Source organism: Hevea brasiliensis, chromosome 13 (assembly GCF_030052815.1).
Source record: "Hevea brasiliensis isolate MT/VB/25A 57/8 chromosome 13, ASM3005281v1, whole genome shotgun sequence".
In the NCBI taxonomy this organism is placed as follows: Eukaryota; Viridiplantae; Streptophyta; class Magnoliopsida; order Malpighiales; family Euphorbiaceae; genus Hevea; species Hevea brasiliensis.
This window is the reverse complement of record NC_079505.1, coordinates 16,684,324-16,707,324: the sequence shown is the minus strand read 5'-3', so window position 1 is coordinate 16,707,324 and position 23,001 is coordinate 16,684,324. Positions and strand designations below refer to the sequence as shown.

General features: G+C 31.9%; 1 protein-coding gene and 1 non-coding gene across 2 annotated transcripts; both read left to right on the top strand.

Moving 5' to 3' along the window:
• Positions 1-409: 409 nt before the first annotated feature.
• On the top strand, positions 410-12,492 carry LOC110659039 (disease resistance protein RPV1-like). Its single transcript, XM_021816860.2, has 5 exons — positions 410-912; positions 9,137-10,241; positions 10,333-10,602; positions 10,757-11,692; positions 11,908-12,492. Exons 1-5 carry the CDS (start codon positions 410-412, stop codon positions 12,490-12,492), a joined length of 3,399 nt encoding a protein of 1,132 aa, XP_021672552.2.
• On the top strand, positions 6,172-6,278 carry LOC131172271 (small nucleolar RNA R71). The gene has a single exon (XR_009142753.1). It is a non-coding gene; the product is annotated as a small nucleolar RNA R71 (small nucleolar RNA).
• Positions 12,493-23,001: the final 10,509 nt, after the last annotated feature.

The window sequence follows — 23,001 nt, the reverse complement described above, 5'->3', positions numbered from 1 at the left end:
TAATCTTTAGTTAGAGTTCTGGGTATGAAACACCTTCAAAATTGAGAGGAAGCGCTTTGCTTCCTTTTGTGGGTCTGTGCATAATAAACTTCAGATTAATCGGGACAATGAACTTTGGATACCGAGTGATTTTTATAAAAAAAAAATATTATTTTTAAAATTATTTCACACGCTTTTTTCAGATATTTGATTTAATTGTTCTTAATTTGAAAGTCATATGATTTATTTGCACGAAAAGTTTAAATGGGGCTTATTTGAATGCATTATTACTGAAAGTCAATTAAACTTTCTCAACCAAAGGGAAAGTTCGGAAAGTGAAACAAATAAAGGAAAGGCACATATATACTGTCGAAATGTTTCATGCATTCAACTTGTCTGCATAGCTTGAGAGTTCTAATTTCCTTATTCAATGGCTAAATCAAAGGCACAGCAACCCTCATCCTGCACATCTAGATGCAAATGCAATTATGATGTGTTCTTGAGTTTTAGAGGTGAGGATACTCGTAAGAAATTTACTGATCACCTCTACACAGCTTTGATTCAAGCAGGAATTCACACGTTCAGAGATGATGATGAACTTAAGAAGGGTGAAAACATTGAGATAGGTACCAAGAAAGCTATACAAGAATCAAGATTATCAATAATTGTTTTCTCCAATGGCTATGCCTCTTCCAGATGGTGCCTAGATGAACTTGTGATGATCATGGAACGTAGCAGATCTGTTGAGCACACTGTGGTGCCAGTTTTCTACGATGTGGATCCAACAGAAGTCTCTCAACAGAGTGGAAGATTTGGTGAAGTATTTGCTGCACATGAACAGTTCTTCATACAGGAGATGAAATATAGGGTGAAGGGATGGCGAGCTGCTCTTAGAGAAGTTGCAGACCTTGGAGGATTTGTTTTACAGGACAGGTAATTGCCCTGAATTCTTTTTGCATAATTTCTTTTAGTTATGATTCAAAGTGCTGCTTTTAAAACTCAAAGGCTTTGAACGAATCTGATTCATTATAACACTAATTGTTAAATTATCAGTCGGAGTATAATGAATAAAAAAAGAAAAAAAGTGTACATATACATAATTCAGTGAGCATATATTATTTGTGCATGTTCATACTAAGTTTTTCATAGATTTTCTTTATAAAAAAATTATCTTGCTTAAAAAAAAAAAAAAAAAAATATATATATATATATATATATATATATATATATATATATAGGTAATCCAATGAGCATACCACGTTAGAAATAGAAGAAGGCAAAAGAAGCTGATAAATCAAACCAGGAAAAAAAGTTGTGGAAAAAATTGATATTCGATAAAAATTGTATTAACTTTTGTTCATTTTCTGTCTTTGTTGTATCTTTCATGTTGATGGGTGTCGAATCTACCAGAAATTAAATTAACTGAAATTATCAGTTATAAAATATTTTCTACAATAAGCGGTAAGTCCAGGTCGAACCCTAGAGACTGAATTATTAAATTTCGTGCACTTGTGTAATGGAAAAAGAAACAAAGGTTGAGGGGTGTAATTCGCAATCCAAAGAAGAAATAAAAAATGAAAATCTAAAATTAAATAAGAAATTCTCAAATTAAACAAATTTCAGTCTAAAGTAATTCTCATTTTAATGCATTGATTCGATCATAGACAAGAGAAATACAATTATATCTTATTAAATACTTAATGTAGATTTACCATACAGCAAGGTAAACCCCTGACTTCCCTATACTCATCAATTCGAGCCAACACTCTTATTGATTCTAATTCTTAACTGAGTTGGTATTAAGCAATCCTCATCAAATTAATAACTGCTTTAAGAAAAGGAAGTAATTAAGCTGAACAACAATTTATGAAGCATAAATCATTTAATCCACCCTATTGTTTCCTTAGATTATTATCGAAAACTTGGATCATAATCAATAAAACATAATTGCTGCTCATGTTCAATCTTACACAACAATTACGGATTATAAAGATGAACTAGCAATTGATCAAATCAAACAATTAATTAATAGGCCTTTTTAGCAAATCATTCAACAGATCAAAAACAATTAAATCGGAAAACAATAGATATTTAAAAAAACATAAATTAAATTAAGAATCTGGTCTCACAAATCATACATAAGAACTTGAATCCCTTGAACTGAATTAAAAATTAGCCACTCATGTTCATGGCTTACAGAAAAATAAAGAAAAATAAAGAAGAAATATAAAAAGAGAATGGAGAATGAAAGCCTTCAAATGGAGAACGAAGGTCTGAATTGGGATGCTCTTAGCTGCTACCCAAAGACGTATTTATACTAAAAAAACCTAATCCCAAAAATAGTAACCAAACCAAACTAGGAAAAGTTTTGAAATTCAAGATGCAGATTTTCAGCCTGCATTCACGTTTCTAGAATCAAGGCAGATTTTCAGCAACTTTCTTTCCGAATCTGCCTCTGCCCTCTTCAAGAAAGTTGTAGCCCTATTTCTTAGCTTTCCAACGGGTACTCATGGACCCAAATCCAAGGTCTACAGCCCAAGTTATGGTCTAAAAACCGGGACTGGTTCAGTCAGATGGTCCAGCCCATTGTGACGACTTCATTGCCGTTTTTGACAATTAAAATGGCTTCATCTCGCGTCCAGCCCTTCATAGAAGTTGTAGAGATGGCTCTTAAGGTTCAATTGGGCTTGTCCTTGCTTTATTTGGACTTCTAAAACTTCAAATACAAAATAAATACTGAAACTAGTCGTGACCCATCGAGTCTAGGTTTTTGCAATAGATCCATAGCTCATTTTGTCAACCTTGGAGACTGATGTGGGCTTTGGTCCCTCTTTATCATTTGAAGTGCTCTATCTTAGCTTTTCAATAGATTAAACAGCAATTAATTTGGAGACCCACAACTTTAGAAACACCTGAAAAATATAGCAAAGGTCAAACACTGAAAATTTCTCCATTTAACACAATTATTCCACAACTATCTAAAAATATGTCTAAATGATAAATATATTTTAACCAACTGAATTAAACATAAAAACACACTAAAAACACTAAATGTGATAGGAGTAAAATTAATAAATTATGCACTTATCAAATTTCACCACACTTATTCCATGCTTATCCTCAAGCATGACTTAAACTCTCAATCAACTCCACTTAGAAGTTCCTTAACTTCACCCTATCACAACATTCTCTAACAAAAGATTAAAAGTTTGAAAGAAGAGGCAATTAAAGTAATAACCATCACAACAACTTCCATCAACACCATACCAATATATCAACAATTTTTCCAACATAAAATAAAAGGCTTGAAATCAATTAAGCTCACACAATTAAAGTTCCATAAAATTTTAAGTCAATACACACCAAAACACAAGGCTAATTTATCAAGGCACAACCATTATAGCTCTTTGCAAATCTTAGGGGAGATAAAAATGCCTTTTTTTTATTCATATATATTTGAAATTGGTACTTCTCTCTTGTCACAGTTACTCTTTTTTTTTTTTTTATTTCAACCGTCACCTTCAGAAAAGTACCTTGCTCATATCCTAACTAGCTTTTGGCCTGAGAATCGACATGGGGTTCATGAAGACCCCTGGTTAGTTTGCTTAACTAAAATAGCGGAGCAATTTTTAAGTTCAACCTTTTATTTCTCCCAATTTATGCATCTACATATTATAAAGTGTCCTGATAGATTAAACAAAGTTCTGAAATATGCATGACACTAGTTTAAAGCACACATAACTAATCATTTCACTATTAAATCAAGGCTAAATGATTTATGAAGGAAAAAATTATTCTATGGTATGGAGAAGAGGGAAAATTCATTATTAAAGTTACTATTACCTTGCCTAAAATCTCAAAAATTCAATCTAAAATAGAAAAGTCATTTCAAGGACAAAGCACTTCTCTCCTAGAGTAAATAAAGAATCATGAATCAAGCTTATGAGAATAAATTTTATTTTATTTTTATTTTTATTTTTATTTTTTATACATATTTTTTTATTATTTTTTTTTATTTTTTTAATAAAAAAAATTGCAGCAACAAATTTCTCCTCCCCCACACTTAAAACTTATATTGTCCCCAATGTAAAGCCCAAATGCAAAAGAAAAGAAAAAAAAATGCTAGAAAAATAATATAAAATAAGGGAAAGAAAACAAATCTGATTGTGGCTAACAAGCCACCCATGGGTTGCCTCCCAAGAAGCGTCTTTGTTTATCTTCGTTAGCTCGACATGGCAAAGCACCTTCATCCACTGAATTCTCCTAAAACCCCTCATAAAATGGCTTGAGTTCATGATCGTTGACCTTAAAAACTTTGTTAGTTCCTAAACTTTGAATTTCAACTGCACCATAAGAAAACACATTAGTAACGACAAAGGGTCCAATCCAACGAGAACACAACTTACCAATCATCAACTTCAATCTGGAATTATATAATAAAACTTTTTGCCCAATCATAAACTGCTTCCTTAGTTTATCATGAAATGCCTTTGTTTTTTTTTTTTATAGATCCTAGAATTCTCATAAGCCTTAAGGCGAATTTTCTCTAATTCATGCAAATGTGATTTTCTTTCTAACTCATCCTACATGCTTAACTCAAAATTATTCTATACAAATGTATCAACAACATCAATAGAAAAGATAGAATGATTATCAGCAGGATATTTCATAGCATCAAAGATATTAAATTTGACAATTTCTCCATCAAACTCCACAGTTAAGGTACCCTCATCCACATCAATTTTTGTCTTGGCAGTTTTTAGGAAAGGTCTTCCAAACAAAATCAAAGCTGAATTTGATGAGAGAGCACTATTATCCTCCATATCCAGAATGTAAAAATCTACTGGAAAAATCAATCCTCCAACCTGCACTAACACATCCTCAACTACTCCCAATGGGTAAGCATTAGAATGATCAACTAATTGAATAATGACACTGGTTCCTTTCAAAGGACCCAAATTCAAAGTTTGGAAAATTGAATTTGACATAACATTAATAGATGCTTCTAAATCTGCCATTGCACTTTCAAATTTAGAATCACCTATTCTGCAGGGAATAGAAAATGAACCTGGATTCTTACACTTAGGGGGTAATTTTTGCTGAATTAATGCTGACACATTTTCCCCCACACTGATCTTCTCATTATTCCTCAACTTGCGCTTTGTAGTATATAACTCTTCAAGGAATTTAGTATACCTGGGGATTTGTTTGATCGCATCAAGTAAATGTATATTCACTTCCACCTTTTTAAAAGTCTCCAAAATTTTTTTCTCTTGTTCTTCTTTCTTATTTTTAGCCAACCTGCATGGGAATAGAGGAAGAACAGAATTATCAACCTTATTTAAGTTAGGTTCAGTATTTACCTCAACTTCTGGAACTTCAGACTCTTTTGCTCCTTTCTTTTTCTTTTTCATTGGCTCATGTGGACTCTGATTATCAACTTCTTTCCCACTTCGCAATAGTATCGCACTTACATTTTCTCTGGGGTTCATGACTGTTTGTGATGGAAACTTTCTAGAACCTTGAGCTTCAAGCTTGCTCGCAGATGAGGCTAACTGACCAATCTACCTCTCTATGTTTTGAATGTTATTTCTGGTCTCCTGTTGAAACTGTTGGGTATGGTTAGCCAAAGCCTTAATAATTTCATCAAGTGACATACCTTGATTTGAGGGAGGCGGAGGTGGTTGATTCACTTGTCTCTGCTGCTGATATCAGTTTTGCACCGGTTGATTCCCATAACTCAGATTGGGATTATCTCGCCATCCTGGATTACAAGTATTGGAAAAGGGATCATACCTGTGTTTTGGCTGTCCATAATTTCCTACTGCATTAACATGTTGCATTGATTCATCCTCTTGTAACGCAGGACACATATCAGTAGCATGACCCGAACCCGAACAAATTTCACATACCTTAATAGTTTGCATTTTTCCTACAGCCAATTGCCTCACCAAAGAAGTTAAATCAAAAATTTGTTTCTCAAGGTTAGATGTATTTACCTCATTAACCTTCTTAGGCGCGTGATCCATTTTCATTCCAAACTGCTGAGAGTTTGCTGCCATGTTAGCAGTCAACCTCCTTGCTTCATCTGATGTCTTGTCAACCAAAGCTCCTCCACTGGCAGCATCTATCATACTGCAATCCATTGGTAGAAGTCCCTCATAGAAATACTGAATCAAAAGCTGCTCACTTATTTGATGATGGGGACAACTTGCACACAGCTTCTTAAATCTTTCCCAATACTCATACAAGCTCTCTCCATTGTACTGTCGGATGCCACAAATTTCTTTTCTTATATTGGTAGCACGGGAAGCAGGAAAATACTTCTCCAAAAATATTTGTTTCATTCCATTCCATGAGTTGACAGATCCAGAAGGAAGGTAATACAACAAATCCTTAGCTTTGCCCTCCAGTGAGAAAGGGAAAGCTCGAAGCTTGATTTGATCCTCTGAAACTCCTTGAGGTTTCATGCTGGAACACACAACATGAAATTCTTTTAGATGCTTATGTGGATCCTCACCTGCAAAACCATGAAATTTAGGCAACAAATGGATTAGTCCATATTTCAACTCAAAAGCAACATTTAAAGCAGGTATTGGATACACAAAGGCTGTTGGATTAGATCATGAGCAGCCAACTCTTTCAAAGTCCTAACAGCAGCCATGGTCTCATTTTCGGAACTTGACTCTGAATCCGAATCCGAACTTAGCTCCTTTGGAGATTGGACTCCTTCAGATATACTTGGAATCTGCCTAGCTTGCTTAGCTAATTTTCACAACTGTTTAGCTATTTTTTCTACTTCTGGATCAAAGATCAACTCACTAGATTGAGAAATTCTTGTCATAAACAAAAAGAAATCAAAGTAAAAACAGAAAAATGCCTCAAAACCCTAGAAAACAATCGAATTTGGCCTCAAGAGGATGGGGCCAAAGAATTTTATAGATTCATTGGTCTTGATCAGAGCGTCGTTTCCTTCAAAATAGGTATAGGCCATCCTCCAAATTCAACCAAAAATCTATCGATGAATAGTAATACCATAATTTTTTCCCAAAAACATAAAAATAATAACACTTCACAAACAAAATTAATAACAAAATACTCTTAACACTAAAAACACGAAATCAAATAAACTGCAGTCCCCGGCAATGGCGCCAAAATTCTTGATGGGTGTCAAATCCACCAGAAATTAAATTAACTGAAATTATCAGTTGTGAAATATTTTCTACTATAAGCGGTAAGTCCAGGTCGAACCCTAGAGACTGAATTATTAAATTTCGTGCACTTGTGTAATGGAAAAAGAAACAAAGGTTGGGGGGGGTGTAATTCGCAATCCAAAGAAGAAATAAAAAATGAAGATCTAAAATTAAATAAGAAATTCTCAAATTAAACAAACTTCAGTCCAAGGTAATTCTCATTCTAATGCATTGATTCGATCATAGACAAGAGAAATATAATTATATCTTATTGAATATTTAACTTAGATTTACCAAACAGCGAGGTAAACCCCTGACTTCCCTATACTCTTCAATTTGAGCCCAGCACTCTTATTTACTCTAATTATTAACTGAGTTGGTATTAAGCAATCCTCATCAAATTAATAACTGCTTTAAGAAAAGGAAGTAGTTAAGGTGAACAACAATTTATGAAGCATAAATCATTTAATCCACTCTATTGTTTCCTTAGGTTATTATCGAAATCTTTGATCATAATCAATAAAAACTAATTGCTATTCGTGTTCAATCTTACACAACAATTACGGATTATGAAGATGAACTAGCAATTGATCAAATCAAACAATTAACTAATAGACCTTTTTAGCAAATCATTCATCAGATCAAAAATGATTAAATCAGAAAACAATAGATATTCAAAAAGACATAAATTAAATTAAGAACCTGATCTCACAAATCATACATAAGAACTTGAATCTCTTGAACTAAATTAAAAACTTAGCCACTCATGTTCATGGCTTACAGAAAAATAAAGAAAAATAAAGAAGAAATCTAAAAAGAGAATGGAGAATGAAAGCCTTCAAATGGACAATGAAGGTCTAAATTGGGATGCTCTTAGCTGCTGCCCAAAGACGTATTTATACTAAAAAAACCTAATCCCAAAGATAGAAACCAAACCAAACTAGGAAATGTTTTGAAATTCAACATGCAGATTTTCAGCCTACATTCAAGTTTTTGGAATCAAGGCAGATTTTCAGCAACATTCTTTCCAAATCTGTCTCTGCCCTCTTTAGGAAAGTTGTAGCCCTATTTCTTAGCTTTCCAACGGGTACTCATGGACCCAAATTCGAGGTCTACAACCCAAGTTATGGCCGAAAAACTGGGACTGATTCATTCAGATGGTCTAGCCCATTGTGACGACTTCATTGCCATTTTTGACAATTAAAATGGCCTCATCTCGCATCCAGCCCTCCATTGAAGTTGTAAAGGTGGCTCTTAAGGTTCAATTGGGCTTAGCCTTGCTTCATTTAGACATTTGAAACTCCAGATATAAAATAAATACTGAAACTGGTCATGACCCATCGAGTTTGGGCTTTTGCAATAGATCCATAGCTCATTTTGTCAACTTTGGAGACTAATTTGGGCTTTGGTCCCTCTTTATCATTTGAAGTGCTCTATCTTAGCTTTTCAATGGATTAAACAGCAATCAATTTGGAGACCCACAACTTTAGAAACACCTGAAAAATATAGCAAAGATCAAACACTGAAAATTTCTCCATTTAACACAATTATTCCACAATTATCTAAAAATATGTCTGAATGAAAAATATATTTTAACCAACTGAATTAAACATAAAAACACACTAAAAATACTAAATGTGATGGGAGTAAAATTAATAAATTATGCACTTATCACATGTCCATCAAGATTTCTTTAATTAGAGAACTCAAACATGAAGCCTCTATTTTGGTATGGTGGGAAACTAAGTATCAACCATGTTTGACTTCAATATCAAAGTGTGCATATTCAACCAATGAGTTTTAACTCAATGGTATTAGAATTGTCTCTAGAGCTATAAGGTTTCCTGTTCAAGTCTCAATAATTGGAGCCAATGAATCAATAAAGATTTGCATATTCAATTCAATTGACTAAATATATACACACTTATTTACTTGTGTTCTTTTATTGTAAATTTGATTTGCAGATACGAGGCTCCATTTATTCGAAATATTGTAAAAGAAGTTAGTAGTAAATTGAGTCGCAAGGTGTTGAATGTTTCCCCCTATTTGGTTGGAATAGATTCTGATGTTGCAATAATTAATATGTGGTTACAAGATATGTCAACCAATATGAGGATAATGATAATTTATGGAATTGGAGGTGTGGGGAAGACAACCATTGCAAAGACAGTTTATAACATGAACTATGACAATTTTGAAGGAAGAAGCTTTCTTGCAAACATAAAAGAAACTTCAGAACAATTCAATGGTCTGCTTCACATACAAAGACAGCTTCTTTCTGATATCCTAAAAGACCTACCAATCAATATTTACAATGTAGATGAAGGAATCATGAAGGTCAAGGAAGCTGTATGTCGCAAGAGAGTTCTTATTGTTCTTGATGATGTCGATCAAATCGATCAATTCATTGCCATCATTGGTATGCAGAAATGGTTATACCCAGGAAGTAAAATAATCATAACAACAAGATATGCAAGTTTGCTTAATGTTGATTATGAAGGTTGCTGGATACTTAAAATTAAGGAATTGGATGATGATCCATCAATGCAGCTCTTTAGCTGGCATTCATTTGGCCAAGACCAACCTCCTGAAGGTTTTGTCAAGCTCTCTAAAAGGGTAGTAAACTACTGCAGAGGACTACCATTAGCTCTTCAGGTTTTGGGTTCTTCACTTCGAGGAAAAAGTGTAGATATATGGGAAAGTAAATTAAGAAAGTTGGAAGAAATCCTCGATAGCAAGATTCAAAAAATTCTGAAAATAAGTTGTGATTCTCTTCAAGATGATCATGATAAAGACATATTCCTCAACATAGCTTGCTTTTTCGTGGGAATGGATAAAGATTATGTAGTCAAAATACTAGATGATTGTGGTTTCTACACAGTTGATGGGCTTCAGAATCTCATTGATAGGTGTCTTATAACAGTCAGTGAACACGAGCAGATAATGATGCATCAGCTAATAAGAGACATGGGACGAGAAATTGTTCGCCAAGAATCGACTGACAATCCTGGAAAACGCAGCAGATTGTGGAACCATAGGGATGCAGTTACTGTCTTGAAAGAAAATACTGTAAGAGATAGATACATTATATTCAAGTTTTTTTTTTATATATATCTTTGTACTTGATTATATAATCTAACATTTTTTTGCACCAGAGCAGGGTTCTGAAACAGTGAAGGCCCTTGCTTTCAGCCCACCAAATGAGGTGGAATTGAAGATAGAAGGACTGGCAAAGATGCAGAGGCTTAAATTACTCCAACTTTGCAATGTAAAAGTCAAAGGAAGCTATGAAGATTTTCCTAAAAATTTGGTATGGTTGAGTTGGCGTGGATTTTCTCTGAAATATATACCAGCCAGTTTTGATCTGGACAAGCTAGCTGTTCTTGACATGCCAAATAGCAATCTCAAATTTCTTTGGGAAAGGAACAGGGTATGATGCTTACTTCCTCCTTCTCCTCCTCCTCCTCCTTTTTCTTCTTCTTCTTCTTCTTCTTCTTCTTCTTCTTCTTTTGGTTTCTGAATTATAAATAGAATCTGATTTAGTATTGGTTGATTGCTTCTTTCATTCATTCATCCATTTTCAGAATCTTCCAAACTTGAAGATCCTGAACGTCAGCCATTCGCATTTTCTTGTTACAACCCCCAACTTCAGAGGACTTCCTAATCTTGAGAGATTGATACTCCAAGACTGCATAAACTTGGTTGAGATTGATAAATCTATTGAAGTGCTCCAGAAAATAGTTTTATTAAATCTAAGAGATTGCAAGAGTCTCAAGAAGCTTCCGAGGGAAATTGCAAGCTTGAAATCACTTGAGGAACTAGTTTTGTCTGGTTGCTTAGAACTCACACTACCCAAAGAGCTAGCAGAAATGAATTTGAAGGTTCGCGTTGTTGATGGTATTTTCATTAATCAACCAAAATCTACCTCAGAAGACGCAAGGAAACTCAACTTCTTTTGTGCTACATCATGGCATTCAGCCTTCCATTCTTGGTCATCACCAAGAAAAGGCTCAAAATCCATGAAATTTTCATTCACCTTTTTACCAAGGTCTTTGGTAACTCTAAGCCTTGCTAATTGTAATCTGTCACACGATCATATTCCCAAAGATCTTAGCATGCTACCTTCCTTGCAACATTTGAACCTAGGTGGTAACCCCATTCATACTCTACCAGAAAGTATTAACAGCCTCACTTTGCTTCGATCTCTTCTGTTGGACCACTGCGAAAAATTGCAATATCTTCCTGAGCTTCCTCCATCTTTGGAGGAATTGGATGTCAACAACTGTAGATCACTGGAACGAATTACAAATTTACCTAACTTGCACAGAAGTTTGATTTTCAGATATTATGGCTGTGAGAATCTTGTTGAGGTTGAAGGTGCATTCAAATTACAACCCATAAGAAACATTGACATGGAAATGATCAGTGCTTTGGGCATGTTCAATGTGGAATCCATGGAAAGCTTTCAGGTGCAAATGGTCAATTGCTTAACAGGAACTCTAAGAACAACTTCGCTTCAGGTTCTATTCATCCTTTCTAAATTCCTACAAAATTCCATGTAGGGCTGTGTATGGTTGGGTTTGGTGCAGTTTGGAGTAATTTTTAATCCAAACTGAAAAAAACAATTTTATATTTTTTAAAACCAAAATCAAATCATTTATACATAAAAATCAAATAAAATAGGTGCACTTTATGATTAACTCGTTTGATATATATTTTGATTCCAATGACACAGGTCTTGCATGAACGTGGAATATTTAGTATTTATCTTCCAGGGAGTGAGATTCCAGGATGGTACAGTTACCAAAATGCAGGGCCTAAAATTTCTTTCATTGTGAATCATGTTCAAGGGCGTACGATTATTGGGTTGAATTTATGCGTTGTATATGCATTTGATCAATCTGCAAATCTGAGTTCCAATGATAAGATTTTTTGTACTCCTTTCACACATATGGCGAACAGAACTAAGGGCTTATTCTGGAATTACAGCCCAACGTTCTATGAGATTCCAGGAGAGCAAGCATGTAATCTATGGCTAAGCCATTGGAAGTATGTGGATCAATTGGAAGATGGCGATGAAGTGGTGGTGGTAGTAGGTATGCCTCCGGGTGAAGTTAAAAGGGTTGGAGTCCATCTTGTCTATGAGAAAAAAGATGATAGCCAAAGCCAATCAATTAATTCCTCTTCTTGGTATAAAAGTCTCAGCAATGCAGATATGTCTGCAATGTACCTGGCTAGGTATGTTCTCGGCTATAGTCAACATGACCATGTTGGACACAAACTCCGTTGGGATGCATTAATTGATCACGACACCAAATAACCTTTTTCTTTTTAGAATTTTATAGTATAAAATTTTGTATTAAAAAAATAATAAACTATTTATACAAAATATAATAGTAATTATCTTGATTTGAAGATCTGATTGTGTCGATAAAGTATTTGATTTAGCCATAGAAAGCAAGCTCCAATCTTTAGTAATCTACTAGTGTTTGACTCCACAGTTTTTCTACTAGCTTGATTTGGAAACCATCTAACTTTGATATACTCATAAAGAAAAAATACGTACTTTATATCATTATACTGCTTAAATAATGAAATAAAATACCTAACAACTCAATAATAATAATAAAAAAATCTTACAAAAGAGAAAATATCAAATCCAAGTAGAAGACAAGACGCTAAATCCTCCTAAAAGAATAGATAAATTTAGATCTATCAATAAGAATAGACTGAGTACAAACACAAATACATTCTAAAATTATATAAATTTAGAGATTGAGATTTTGGAATAGATTTAGAGATTGAAAAAAAAAATAAAAAGTAAAAAAGGAATAGACTGAGTACAAACACAAATACATTCTAAAATGATGCAGATTTAGACATTGAGATTTTGGAATAGATTTAGAGATTGGAAAAAAAAAAAAAAGAGAGAGGCTAATCACCTGTGAAAATACTTATTAGTGGCCACCTAAAAATGTCACTTAAAATAATAAAAGCAACCTTTAAATGACTTTTTAAAAAGAAGGATGTTAAATGACTTTCGATGGGAACATATGTTTAAAATTAAGTAACATAGTGGATGTTAAAAGATGTCTTTACTTTTTTTGAGTGACATTAATGCTAACTATTACTATAATAATTTTACTTTAACATGTCTATAAATCTCATTTAAAAAATAATTATTATTATTATAATCAATCTTATTATATATCATCTGTATATAGCTATGTTTATCGTAAATGTCAGAGAAAATAAAGAGCAATACCCTTAGCCCCACTAAAAAAATAATAATAATATTTTAATATATGCAATAAAATTTATTATTTCATTAATTAATCTCCCAAAATTTATATTAGTCTCTATAAATATTTATAAAAAAAAATATTAAATAAGCATACTAAATTTTTATTTTTCATTAATTTATCCCTCAAATTTCTATTGGTCTCTAATAATTTACCCCCTCCTCCCACATAGATAAGTTTATTTCTATTCTCACATGATTAAGAAAATATAGTTAATATAGTTAAAATAATAAATTTTGCTTGCTCTTTTTCTAATATACCCACCACTTATATTGCTTCATTTAAAATTAAATAATTCATATTATTAAATTATTTTTAAAACTAATAAATTTTATATTTTCAATGCATATTAAATAGAGGTATTTTAGTAAGTTAATAAATAAAATACTATTTTAAAAATGAAAGTTGCTTGTAAATCGGAACAGATAAAAAAAAAAAAAAAGGAAATAAACCTATTTTTTTAGTATAGAGGGAGTATAATTTATATATTATGATTTAAATTGAAACATTAAAATTATTTGGCTGTCATTAAATAAGTACAAAAATTCAATTAAAAATTAATTATTTAAACTTTTATATTTACAAATTAAAATTTTATTAGCAATCATTATTTGATAAAAATTAAATATAAATTAATATAATAATTTCCAATCGCACAATTTAAAATCATATAAGATTTTTCTATTTTTATTTTTATTCTCCCTCTAAATATAACTTTTTACTTTATCTTTCCTCTTATTTTGCTTTCTCTGTTTATTTCATTTTAATTAAAAAAATATATTTTATTTACATATGTACAAGTAGATAAAATTAGTGATTTCAACTCTAATGCTAATTTTTTATTGATCAACTTAATTATATACTTGTTTTTATATGATATATTTACCTTATTATTTTAATAATCTCTAATTTCATATATCTTAATGATTTATTTTTCTTAATCTTATGCTTTGGAATTTATATTTATTTTTTGGCTTTTTGATCTATGAATTTTATATAAGAATTTGATATAATATTTTAATTCTGACTTATTTTTATTTTTTAAATAATATAATTTATATTATGAAGTTCTATAATAATTAAAATTATAATTTTGTAATAATTATATTATAAAGATTTGTTATAATAATTTTAAATCGATAATTCTTATAATTTAATATTTTATGTTATTTTTATTATATATATATATATATAATAATTATTGATGTATTACGATTAATCTCAAATAAAATGTTATGGCTTCTGCCCTGAAAGAGAGAAGAATTCTTTATATATTAAGTGGAAATTTAATTTTTAATTATATTTAAAAAAATATTAAATTTATCAAGTTTATAAAATAAATGGGACGTGGTGTTTATAAATTAATTATAACACTTACCAAATAAAATAATGTGGCATTCGCATGTTTGCTTACAAAATTTAAAAAATAATGTTTTCTCATGTTAGAGTATAAACAAACCGAGCCAGGTTGAGTTTTGAAGAGTTTAAACTAGGTTGGTCAAAATTTTTTCAAATTCAAGTTGAGCTCGAGCCAAATATTTATAAGTTTGGCTCGTTTAGAAAACGAGTTAAGCTAAACCAAACTTTTTATCAAATTGATTATCGAATAGTTTGTTAATAACTCGACCTATTTACATAGTAAGTTGTAAATTTACAGGCATGAAGTTTAAACTACGTAATTTTGATTAAATCTCATATAAAAAAAAGTTAATTTTGATAAAAAAAATTAAATTTAAATTACAAATAACTATATTTAATAAATACATTTTATATATTATATATTAATTATATCATGATTTTAAATAATATATTATTTTTAGAATATTTATAATAAAATAATAAATATTTATAATATAATAAAATATAATAACTAATAAAAATATTTTTACAAATAAATATATTCACGAGACTATTTAATGAGTTTACTCTCGAATTAACTCATTAGCTTATAAACAAGCCAGCTTTATAAAATTTGATCTTAGCTTATTTATTAAACAACGAACTTAAAAATTGAACTCAAATTTAAGCTTGACTTATTTTTAAATAAATAAAATTAAACTGAATTTTTATTGAATCAAATCTCGAGCAGCTTATAAGACTCACTCATTTACGCTCTATCTAATGCCTATATAGCCTTGTAATGCATTGTTGCAATTTTCAAAATTATAATTTTACCTATAAACTTTAGTATTTTTTCAAAAAAAATTATTATTTGTCCCTCTAAAATTTTTAATTTTTTTTTTTTTAAATTATATTTTTATTTCTGTAGTGGCCTTTGTACTTCTATGTAAATTTTGTTCATATTTTTATATTATTTAATTTTTTTATCTCTTAAAATTATATATTTTATTTTTATCAAAATTTTATTTAATTTCTTTTTAATATTTATTTTTAACCTTCTCAAAGACTAATTTCTAGTTCTGCCCTGAAACTAGGGCTGAATAAATCTTTTTTTTCAATCCATTCCTACTCGATGTGAAACGTAATAACTTACGCTTGTCTCTTACACTTATCATTTTCTTAATTTTTTTTTTCCTTTAAAGTCTCTTTCACTTTCCTCATCCTCATTATCTTCATCTACTTCTTCTATTTCATCATCCTCATATTCTATATCATACTATATGCAGTCAGTGACAGACCTCGCCCCCTTAAAATTTTAAAATTTTTTATGAATATAATAATAGTTTAAAAAAAATAAGTATTTTTAAGATAAATTATAATATAATCTCTAAAATTTAGTAAAATCAACATTTTAGTCTTAACTTTATATATATATATATAATATTAATGATCCCTTCAACTAAATTACCTTTAATTATAATAAAAATATCAAAATATCCTTATCTCTATTTTTAATATAAAATAATTAATTCTTTGAAGTTTTATTTTATTAAGAAAATAGTCCTTTAATCTAAACTTTACATTAACTCTCTTGAATAAAAAAATAATAAATAAATTTATATTGCTTCTTAACCTCTTCCTCTCCATCAATTTTATTTTATCCTTTTCTTCTATCAATAAAATCATAATCAGCAATTTTTATTATTTGAAATTTAAATTATTGGGTAAGATCATCAAAGAGAAGTCTAGCATATAATTCTCTTATCATTTTTTCTTCGATTTAAAATTTTAACATAGTATTTTCTTCTCATAATTTCATTGTTGTTATTGAAATCTCTCCATTATTGAAATTTCTTCATATTAAAGTTATAAAAAAGTTTTTTTTTTTCATTAGAACCATGCAATTTATTTTATTTAATTTATAATTTTAATTAATTTTGTGGTTTCATGAATTGTTTTGAAAAAAGAAAAGATTTGAAATAATAAATTTAAGAAGCTTTATAATTTTAGGTCACCAAATATGTTAAGTTTACTAATTCATAACATTAAATATTTAATGTATTTTTGAATTAATAGCAATTCCATATAATATTTAGTAAGTCAATTTTATTAAAAAAATTAAAGTATTTATTTTTATCACTATATATATATATATATATATATATATATATATATATATATATATATATATATATATATATATATATATTCATTAAATGTTTTTGTTTTAATAGTTATTGTTGTCCCAAAATAGTCCAAGAGGGGGGTGAATTGGACTTTAACAATTTTTCGGCCCTTGCTTATAGCCTAATGAAAAATTGTGGCTTTGTTCAACTATGTGATTCTTCTATATAAAGAGAAAGTAATATGTGCTTCAACAATGTGTTTCTAAGTTGCAATTCAATTCTCAATCAATGTATATGGCATTCTCTAACACAAGATTCATCAACTAATTTTCTCAAGTCACTCAATATGTCCACAAATTTATCAACTCAATCTATTTAACCAACATTCACTATCATGTATATGAGAAAAGAAATTTAAATTGCATAAAAGTAAAGAGGTAAGGTTAGAGAAATCAAACACAAGGATTTTATAGTGGTTCGGCTTAACTAGCCTACATCCACTCTCTCAAAGAACCCTCTTTGAGTCTTCTCTCCACTATTTGCTCTTTTGAAGGCAAGAGACCAAAAGCCCTTTACAATTTCTCAACACCAAGCTTTCACACCAAGGTAGCTTGAAACCTTCACAAGTGCTATCACAAGCACTAACTCTCTCAAGCTTCAATAGGTGCTTGTACAACCTCTCTTGAATGCAATTCAATATTTCAACACTCACTCTTACTCAATACAAATTAAACTATAAAGAAGAGATGAGTTGATTTGCCAATGGAAGCTCAAAATCTTTAAAGCTCTTGAATGAAAGCAATAAATGGAAAATCAATGTTGGAGATCAAATGTAAGCTTTCATTAAATGTAAATGGAGTGAAGAAGGTGTATTTATAGTCCCAAATCATTTTAGACCGTTTGAAACCCTTTTGGAACGTTATACACACTTCACAAGACAAAATACCCGTTATTTTGTCCTTTTGTGCGAAGTTGAGCAGCTCGCAGTCAGCAAACTGGTTAGCAAACTAATGTTTTTAGTAAACATATTAGCAAACCGAAAATATTAGCAAACCAGTTAGGAAACTAAGTCAACAGCTGCATGTCTCAACTTGCAATGTAAAATGATTTAGACCTTTAAAAAATGTTTCAATAGTTGTGTTCAAGGTCATGATGAGAAAAAGTAATCAGAAAACAAATTTTCATTTTTGAGCTTCATATGACTAAATTCTCATCTATTCTTTTTCACAAAAAGACCTAAGACTCTAACACTATGCTTTTCATACCTTTGCTTTGAGTCTTGATTTCCATAGTCTTTTTCTTGGAATGCCTTTGAGTATCTTTTCTTCTTAGATGCAACTTCAAAGGTTCTTTATGCATAAGTCAAAGAATCTACACATCACTTTGAGGTTAGGTTAGATAGATTCTCTTTGAGTTTTGTTATCATCAAAATCAATGCTCATTTTGAGCTACACGGGGTCAACAATCTCCCTTTTGATGATGACAAAACTCAACCAATCAATCAATCAAAAATAAAAGTGTGTGAGAATATATGTGAGTATGTAAATCCAAGTATAGTATACCGAAAATGCTCCCCCTAAATATATGCACATAATATCCAAGAAATCCATTTTCTGTTCATAAGCTCCCCCTGAAATTATGCTATATAAAATATATTCACACTTCACAAGTATTAATTATAAATATAAACATATATCCAGCAACACAAGTATCATCACGTATATATATCACCACATTTCCACACAAGTATATATATCAACATATATTCACTATCACCACATTTCCACACAAGTATATATATCAACACATATTCACATATCCATCATAACCATTCTCCCCCTTTTTGTCATCAATCAAAAAGGAAACAGGAGAAAGTACCCAAAAAGAATCATGTGAGCCAAAATGTAAATGCAGTAAGATAGACAGTAGCAAACTAAAAACCAATATCAGTAAACATCCTAGTAAACTAAATATGCAATCAGTAAACTAAAAATCCAGATGAGATGCTATTTAAGTCTTTTACTCCTGCGAGTGGATTTTGTAGGCACCATTTTCTTCCTAGGCAGTTTAATAACAGGGGCCGGAGGTGGTTGGTCAGCCACTTGATCATCTGGCTCGGCCTCATCATCTTCAGAAGGTGGTTCAAGAGCAGCTGCCAAGGTCTGATAGGGATTGGACATGGTGGACTTGTACCTTTTCTTACCTTTCTTGGCTGCAGGGACAGCAGCTGCAGATAGCTGAGTTTGAGCACTAGCTTGGTGGTCTTTAAGGGAAGGTTCCTGGTGCTGTGTAGGAACAGCAGCAGGCTCAACTAGTGGAGCAGGAGGAGGTTCAACAATGGGTTCAGATTCTAGAACCTTTTCACCTTCCTTGGGTAACTCACTTTCAGCTTCTACAACCTTGGGATCATCAAGTGCAGTGGGTACATCAGCTGTAGGATCAATCTCAGGTGCATCATGGTCAGGAGCATGCTCATCATGGGCATCTACCACAGGTTCAAGTTCAGCTTCAGCAACTTGACCACTTTCAGGAGGCTCTTCAACCTTGGTGCTTTCTCCCTTATCAGTAGAAACCTGAGTAGCAGCCTCAACTTTAGTTGGAGCTGCAATTTCCTTGGCCTGCTGAAGGTCCATTATCAACTTCTTTAACTCCTCATTTTGAGTGAGTAGGTGACTCACTTTATAGTCAACAACATCCACAAATTTTCTGAGAATATCAAGAGATTGAGTTGTTGAGCTAAAATGTTCATTAACAGTAGCTCTTAGCCCTTGAATTTCAGTCAAAACTTCATTAGCAGAACCAGAATCAACTTTAGCAGAGGAGGAACCACCTTTTCAAATCTGGTCTTTCTCCCATCGATTATGAATGTATTTCTCTAAGCACTATCAAGTCAGCCCTAGAGCTTTCCTTAGTGACATTCACCTCTAGCTCTTTAAACACAGCAGTCAACAAGTGTGCATAGGGCAGTTTGCCAATTCCATAGGCTTTGCACATGTTTTTGAAAATTAAGTAGGCTAAATTCAACCTAACTTTACTCACAATGTGCCACATAATACACATGTCCAAGTGACTCAGATAGCCATAACTGCCAGATTTCGGACAGAACACATAGTTTACCATACTGTGAATAATTTTGATATCTTTGGAGGGCTTTGTGCATGGTGGATTTCTCATTTTTGGCGTGCTAGCAGGAAATACCTCATTCTCAAACTCAACCAGATTAAAACCTGCTACTCTAGCAACATCCTTATGTGTGGAAATTCTATTTCCATCATTGGGCAAATTTAAAGCCGTGGCTATCAATTCAACAGAGACACTATATGTATTTGTATTCAAAATGACTTCAAATCGATCCTCATCATCAACAGTGCGCAAGGTTCTATAAAATTCTTGTACAAGCCTAGGGTAATATTCATTTGCGCATTCACAGACACCCAACCAACCTTGAAATTCAAAAAGCTCTTTAAAGTGAAAGTTTACCTGATTAAAGTTCTCCCATTTGATGAATTTGCAATCCAACAGTGCTTTATCCACTGAACCCGAAAGCTTTGCGATACCCATTTTCTTTTGAGCATCCGTCCCTTGCTTCTGTACCGCCTTTTTCTTTTCTGGTGTGGATTTAGGTGTTTCGACACCTTTGGACGAGTGAGAAGACTCACTAACCGATTTAGATTTCGGCACATTTTGCTTACCTTTCATTTTCTTCCGTAATGCCGCGACAGGAGCATTGTCGGATGCAGACGAGGAAGATGAAGCAGCGGCAACAACAGGGGATTTTCGTTTTGTACGAGCCATTGAGACAAAATGAAATCGGGTAATGGTATTTCGGTGAGTGAAAAGAGGAAGAAAAAAATTGAGATTTTCGGTGAGTTAGGATATGCTTCGCCTGAAAAAGGTATCGGGTATGGTTTTTTTTGAGAGGTGACGGCAATCGATACAGAGGAGAGAGAGAACGCGTGAGGTTTCGTGTGGCAGAGGATTTAAGTCCTCTTGAGTCCCGCGCTTTTCAGTGTCACTGTACTTTCAACTGAACCAGGTTTCTTACTCTTTATTTTATTATATATTTCAAACAAGTTTATCTGTCCCTATATGCACATATAAACATTTTTACATGACTGACACAGCATTGAGAATGCAATATCAAAAAAAAATAAATGCATTGCTGAACATGCAGAAAAATTTCAAGAACAATCACCCTTCTGTTTGAAATTTGAACAGTACAAGATATAGCAAACTAATTTTCGTCACGCAATATTAGCATACAACCTAGTAAACTAATTTCGCGAGTAAATAAACAAGTCAGCTAATATGCTTTAAGGATTTTTTAGCAAACTAATATCACAGCAGATCAATTACACATTTAATAAAATGTAGATACATGAAGTTATTATGACTTAGATTTTAAGCAAGTGATTCACACATACCAATTTCCCTTCTAATTCTACAAAAGGTTTCTTCATTAAGAGGCTTTGTAAAAATGTCAGCAAGTTGATTTTCAAAGGCAACAAACTCTATTTTGATATTTCCATTTTGAACATGATCTCTAATAAAATGATGTCTAATCTCAATATGTTTAGTTCTTGAATGTTGGACTGGATTTTTGACCAAGTTTATGGCACTTGTGTTGTCACACCTAATTGGAACAAGATTGTATTTTAAACCAAAATCTTCCAATTGTTGTTTCATCCATAAAATTTGAGCAACACAACTACCAGCAGCTATATATTCTGCCTCAGCTGTAGATAAAGCTCTTTAAGTTTGTTTCTTCGTGCCAAGAAACTAGTGCAAGACCAAGAAATTGACAAGTACCGAGGTACTTTTACGTCGATCTACTTTCCAAAGAAAATCAGAGTCACTATAGCCAACAAGATTAAATGATTCGCATTTTGGATACCATAAACCAATTGATTGTGAGCCTATGAGATATCTAAAAATCCTTTTAACTGCACTTAAATGGGATTCTTTTGGACATGATTGAAATCTTGCACACAAGCAAACACTAAAGTGTATGTCTGGCCTAGATGCAGTAAGATACAAAAGAGAGCCAATCATACCTCTATAAAGCTTGGTATCTACTTCTTTACCTTTTTCATCACTGTCCATTTTAATTGTTGAACTCATAGGAGTGCCCATGCTCTTCAAATTTTCCATCTTAAATTTCTTTAGCATATCCTTGATGTACTTTGATTGATTTATGAAGATGCCATCTTTCATTTGTTTAATTTGAAGTCCAAGGAAGAATGTGAGCTCACCCATCATGCTCATTTCAAATTCATTCTGCATAATCTTAGAAAATTTCTTGCAAAGAGATTCGTTAGTAGCACCAAAAATTATATCATCAACATAAATTTGCACAATGAGCATATCATTATGATGCTTCTTAACAAAAAGTGTTGTATCCACTTTGCCTCTTTGAAAATCATTTTGTAAAAGGAATTTACTAAGCCTTTCATACCATGCTCTAGGAGCTTGCTTTAAACCATATAAGGCTTTAGTAAGTTTATAAACATGATTTGGATGCTCATGATTTTCAAAGCCTGGAGGTTGTGCAACATACACTTCCTCATCAATATAACCATTTAAAAATGCACTCTTGACATCCATTTGATAAAGCATAAAATCCTTGTAACATGCAAAGGCACACAACATTCTAATAGCTTCAATTCTAGCAACCGGAGCAAAGGTTTCATCAAAATCAATCCCTTCCTCTTGGTTGTAGCCTTGAGCCACTAGTCTAGCTTTGTTTCTAACAACATTGCCTTTTTCATCCATTTTGTTTCTAAAAACCCATTTAGTACCAATAATTGAATGATCTTTTGGTCTAGGCACTAAATTCCAAACTTTATTTCTCTCAAATTGATTTAGTTATTCTTGCATGGCAAGAATCCAACTTTCATCATTTTGAGCATTTTCAAAACATTTAGGTTCAATTTGTGAAACAAAAGCAACATTACCAAAATATCTTCTCAATTGTGCTCTAGTCATCATCCTCTGAGATGGATCATCAATAATATCTTCTTGAGGATGGTTTCTATGGAATCTCCATTCTTTAGGTAAATC

Bases quoted from the DNA above. Each gene is read 5' to 3' on its own strand.
- LOC110659039 (XM_021816860.2), top strand. From the start codon at position 410: ATGGCTAAATCAAAGGCACAGCAACCCTCATCCTGCACATCTAGATGC. The intron at 10,603-10,756 runs GTATGATGCTTA...ATCCATTTTCAG, and splicing joins TTCTTTGGGAAAGGAACAGG to AATCTTCCAAACTTGAAGAT. The intron at 11,693-11,907 runs GTTCTATTCATC...CCAATGACACAG, and splicing joins TAAGAACAACTTCGCTTCAG to GTCTTGCATGAACGTGGAAT.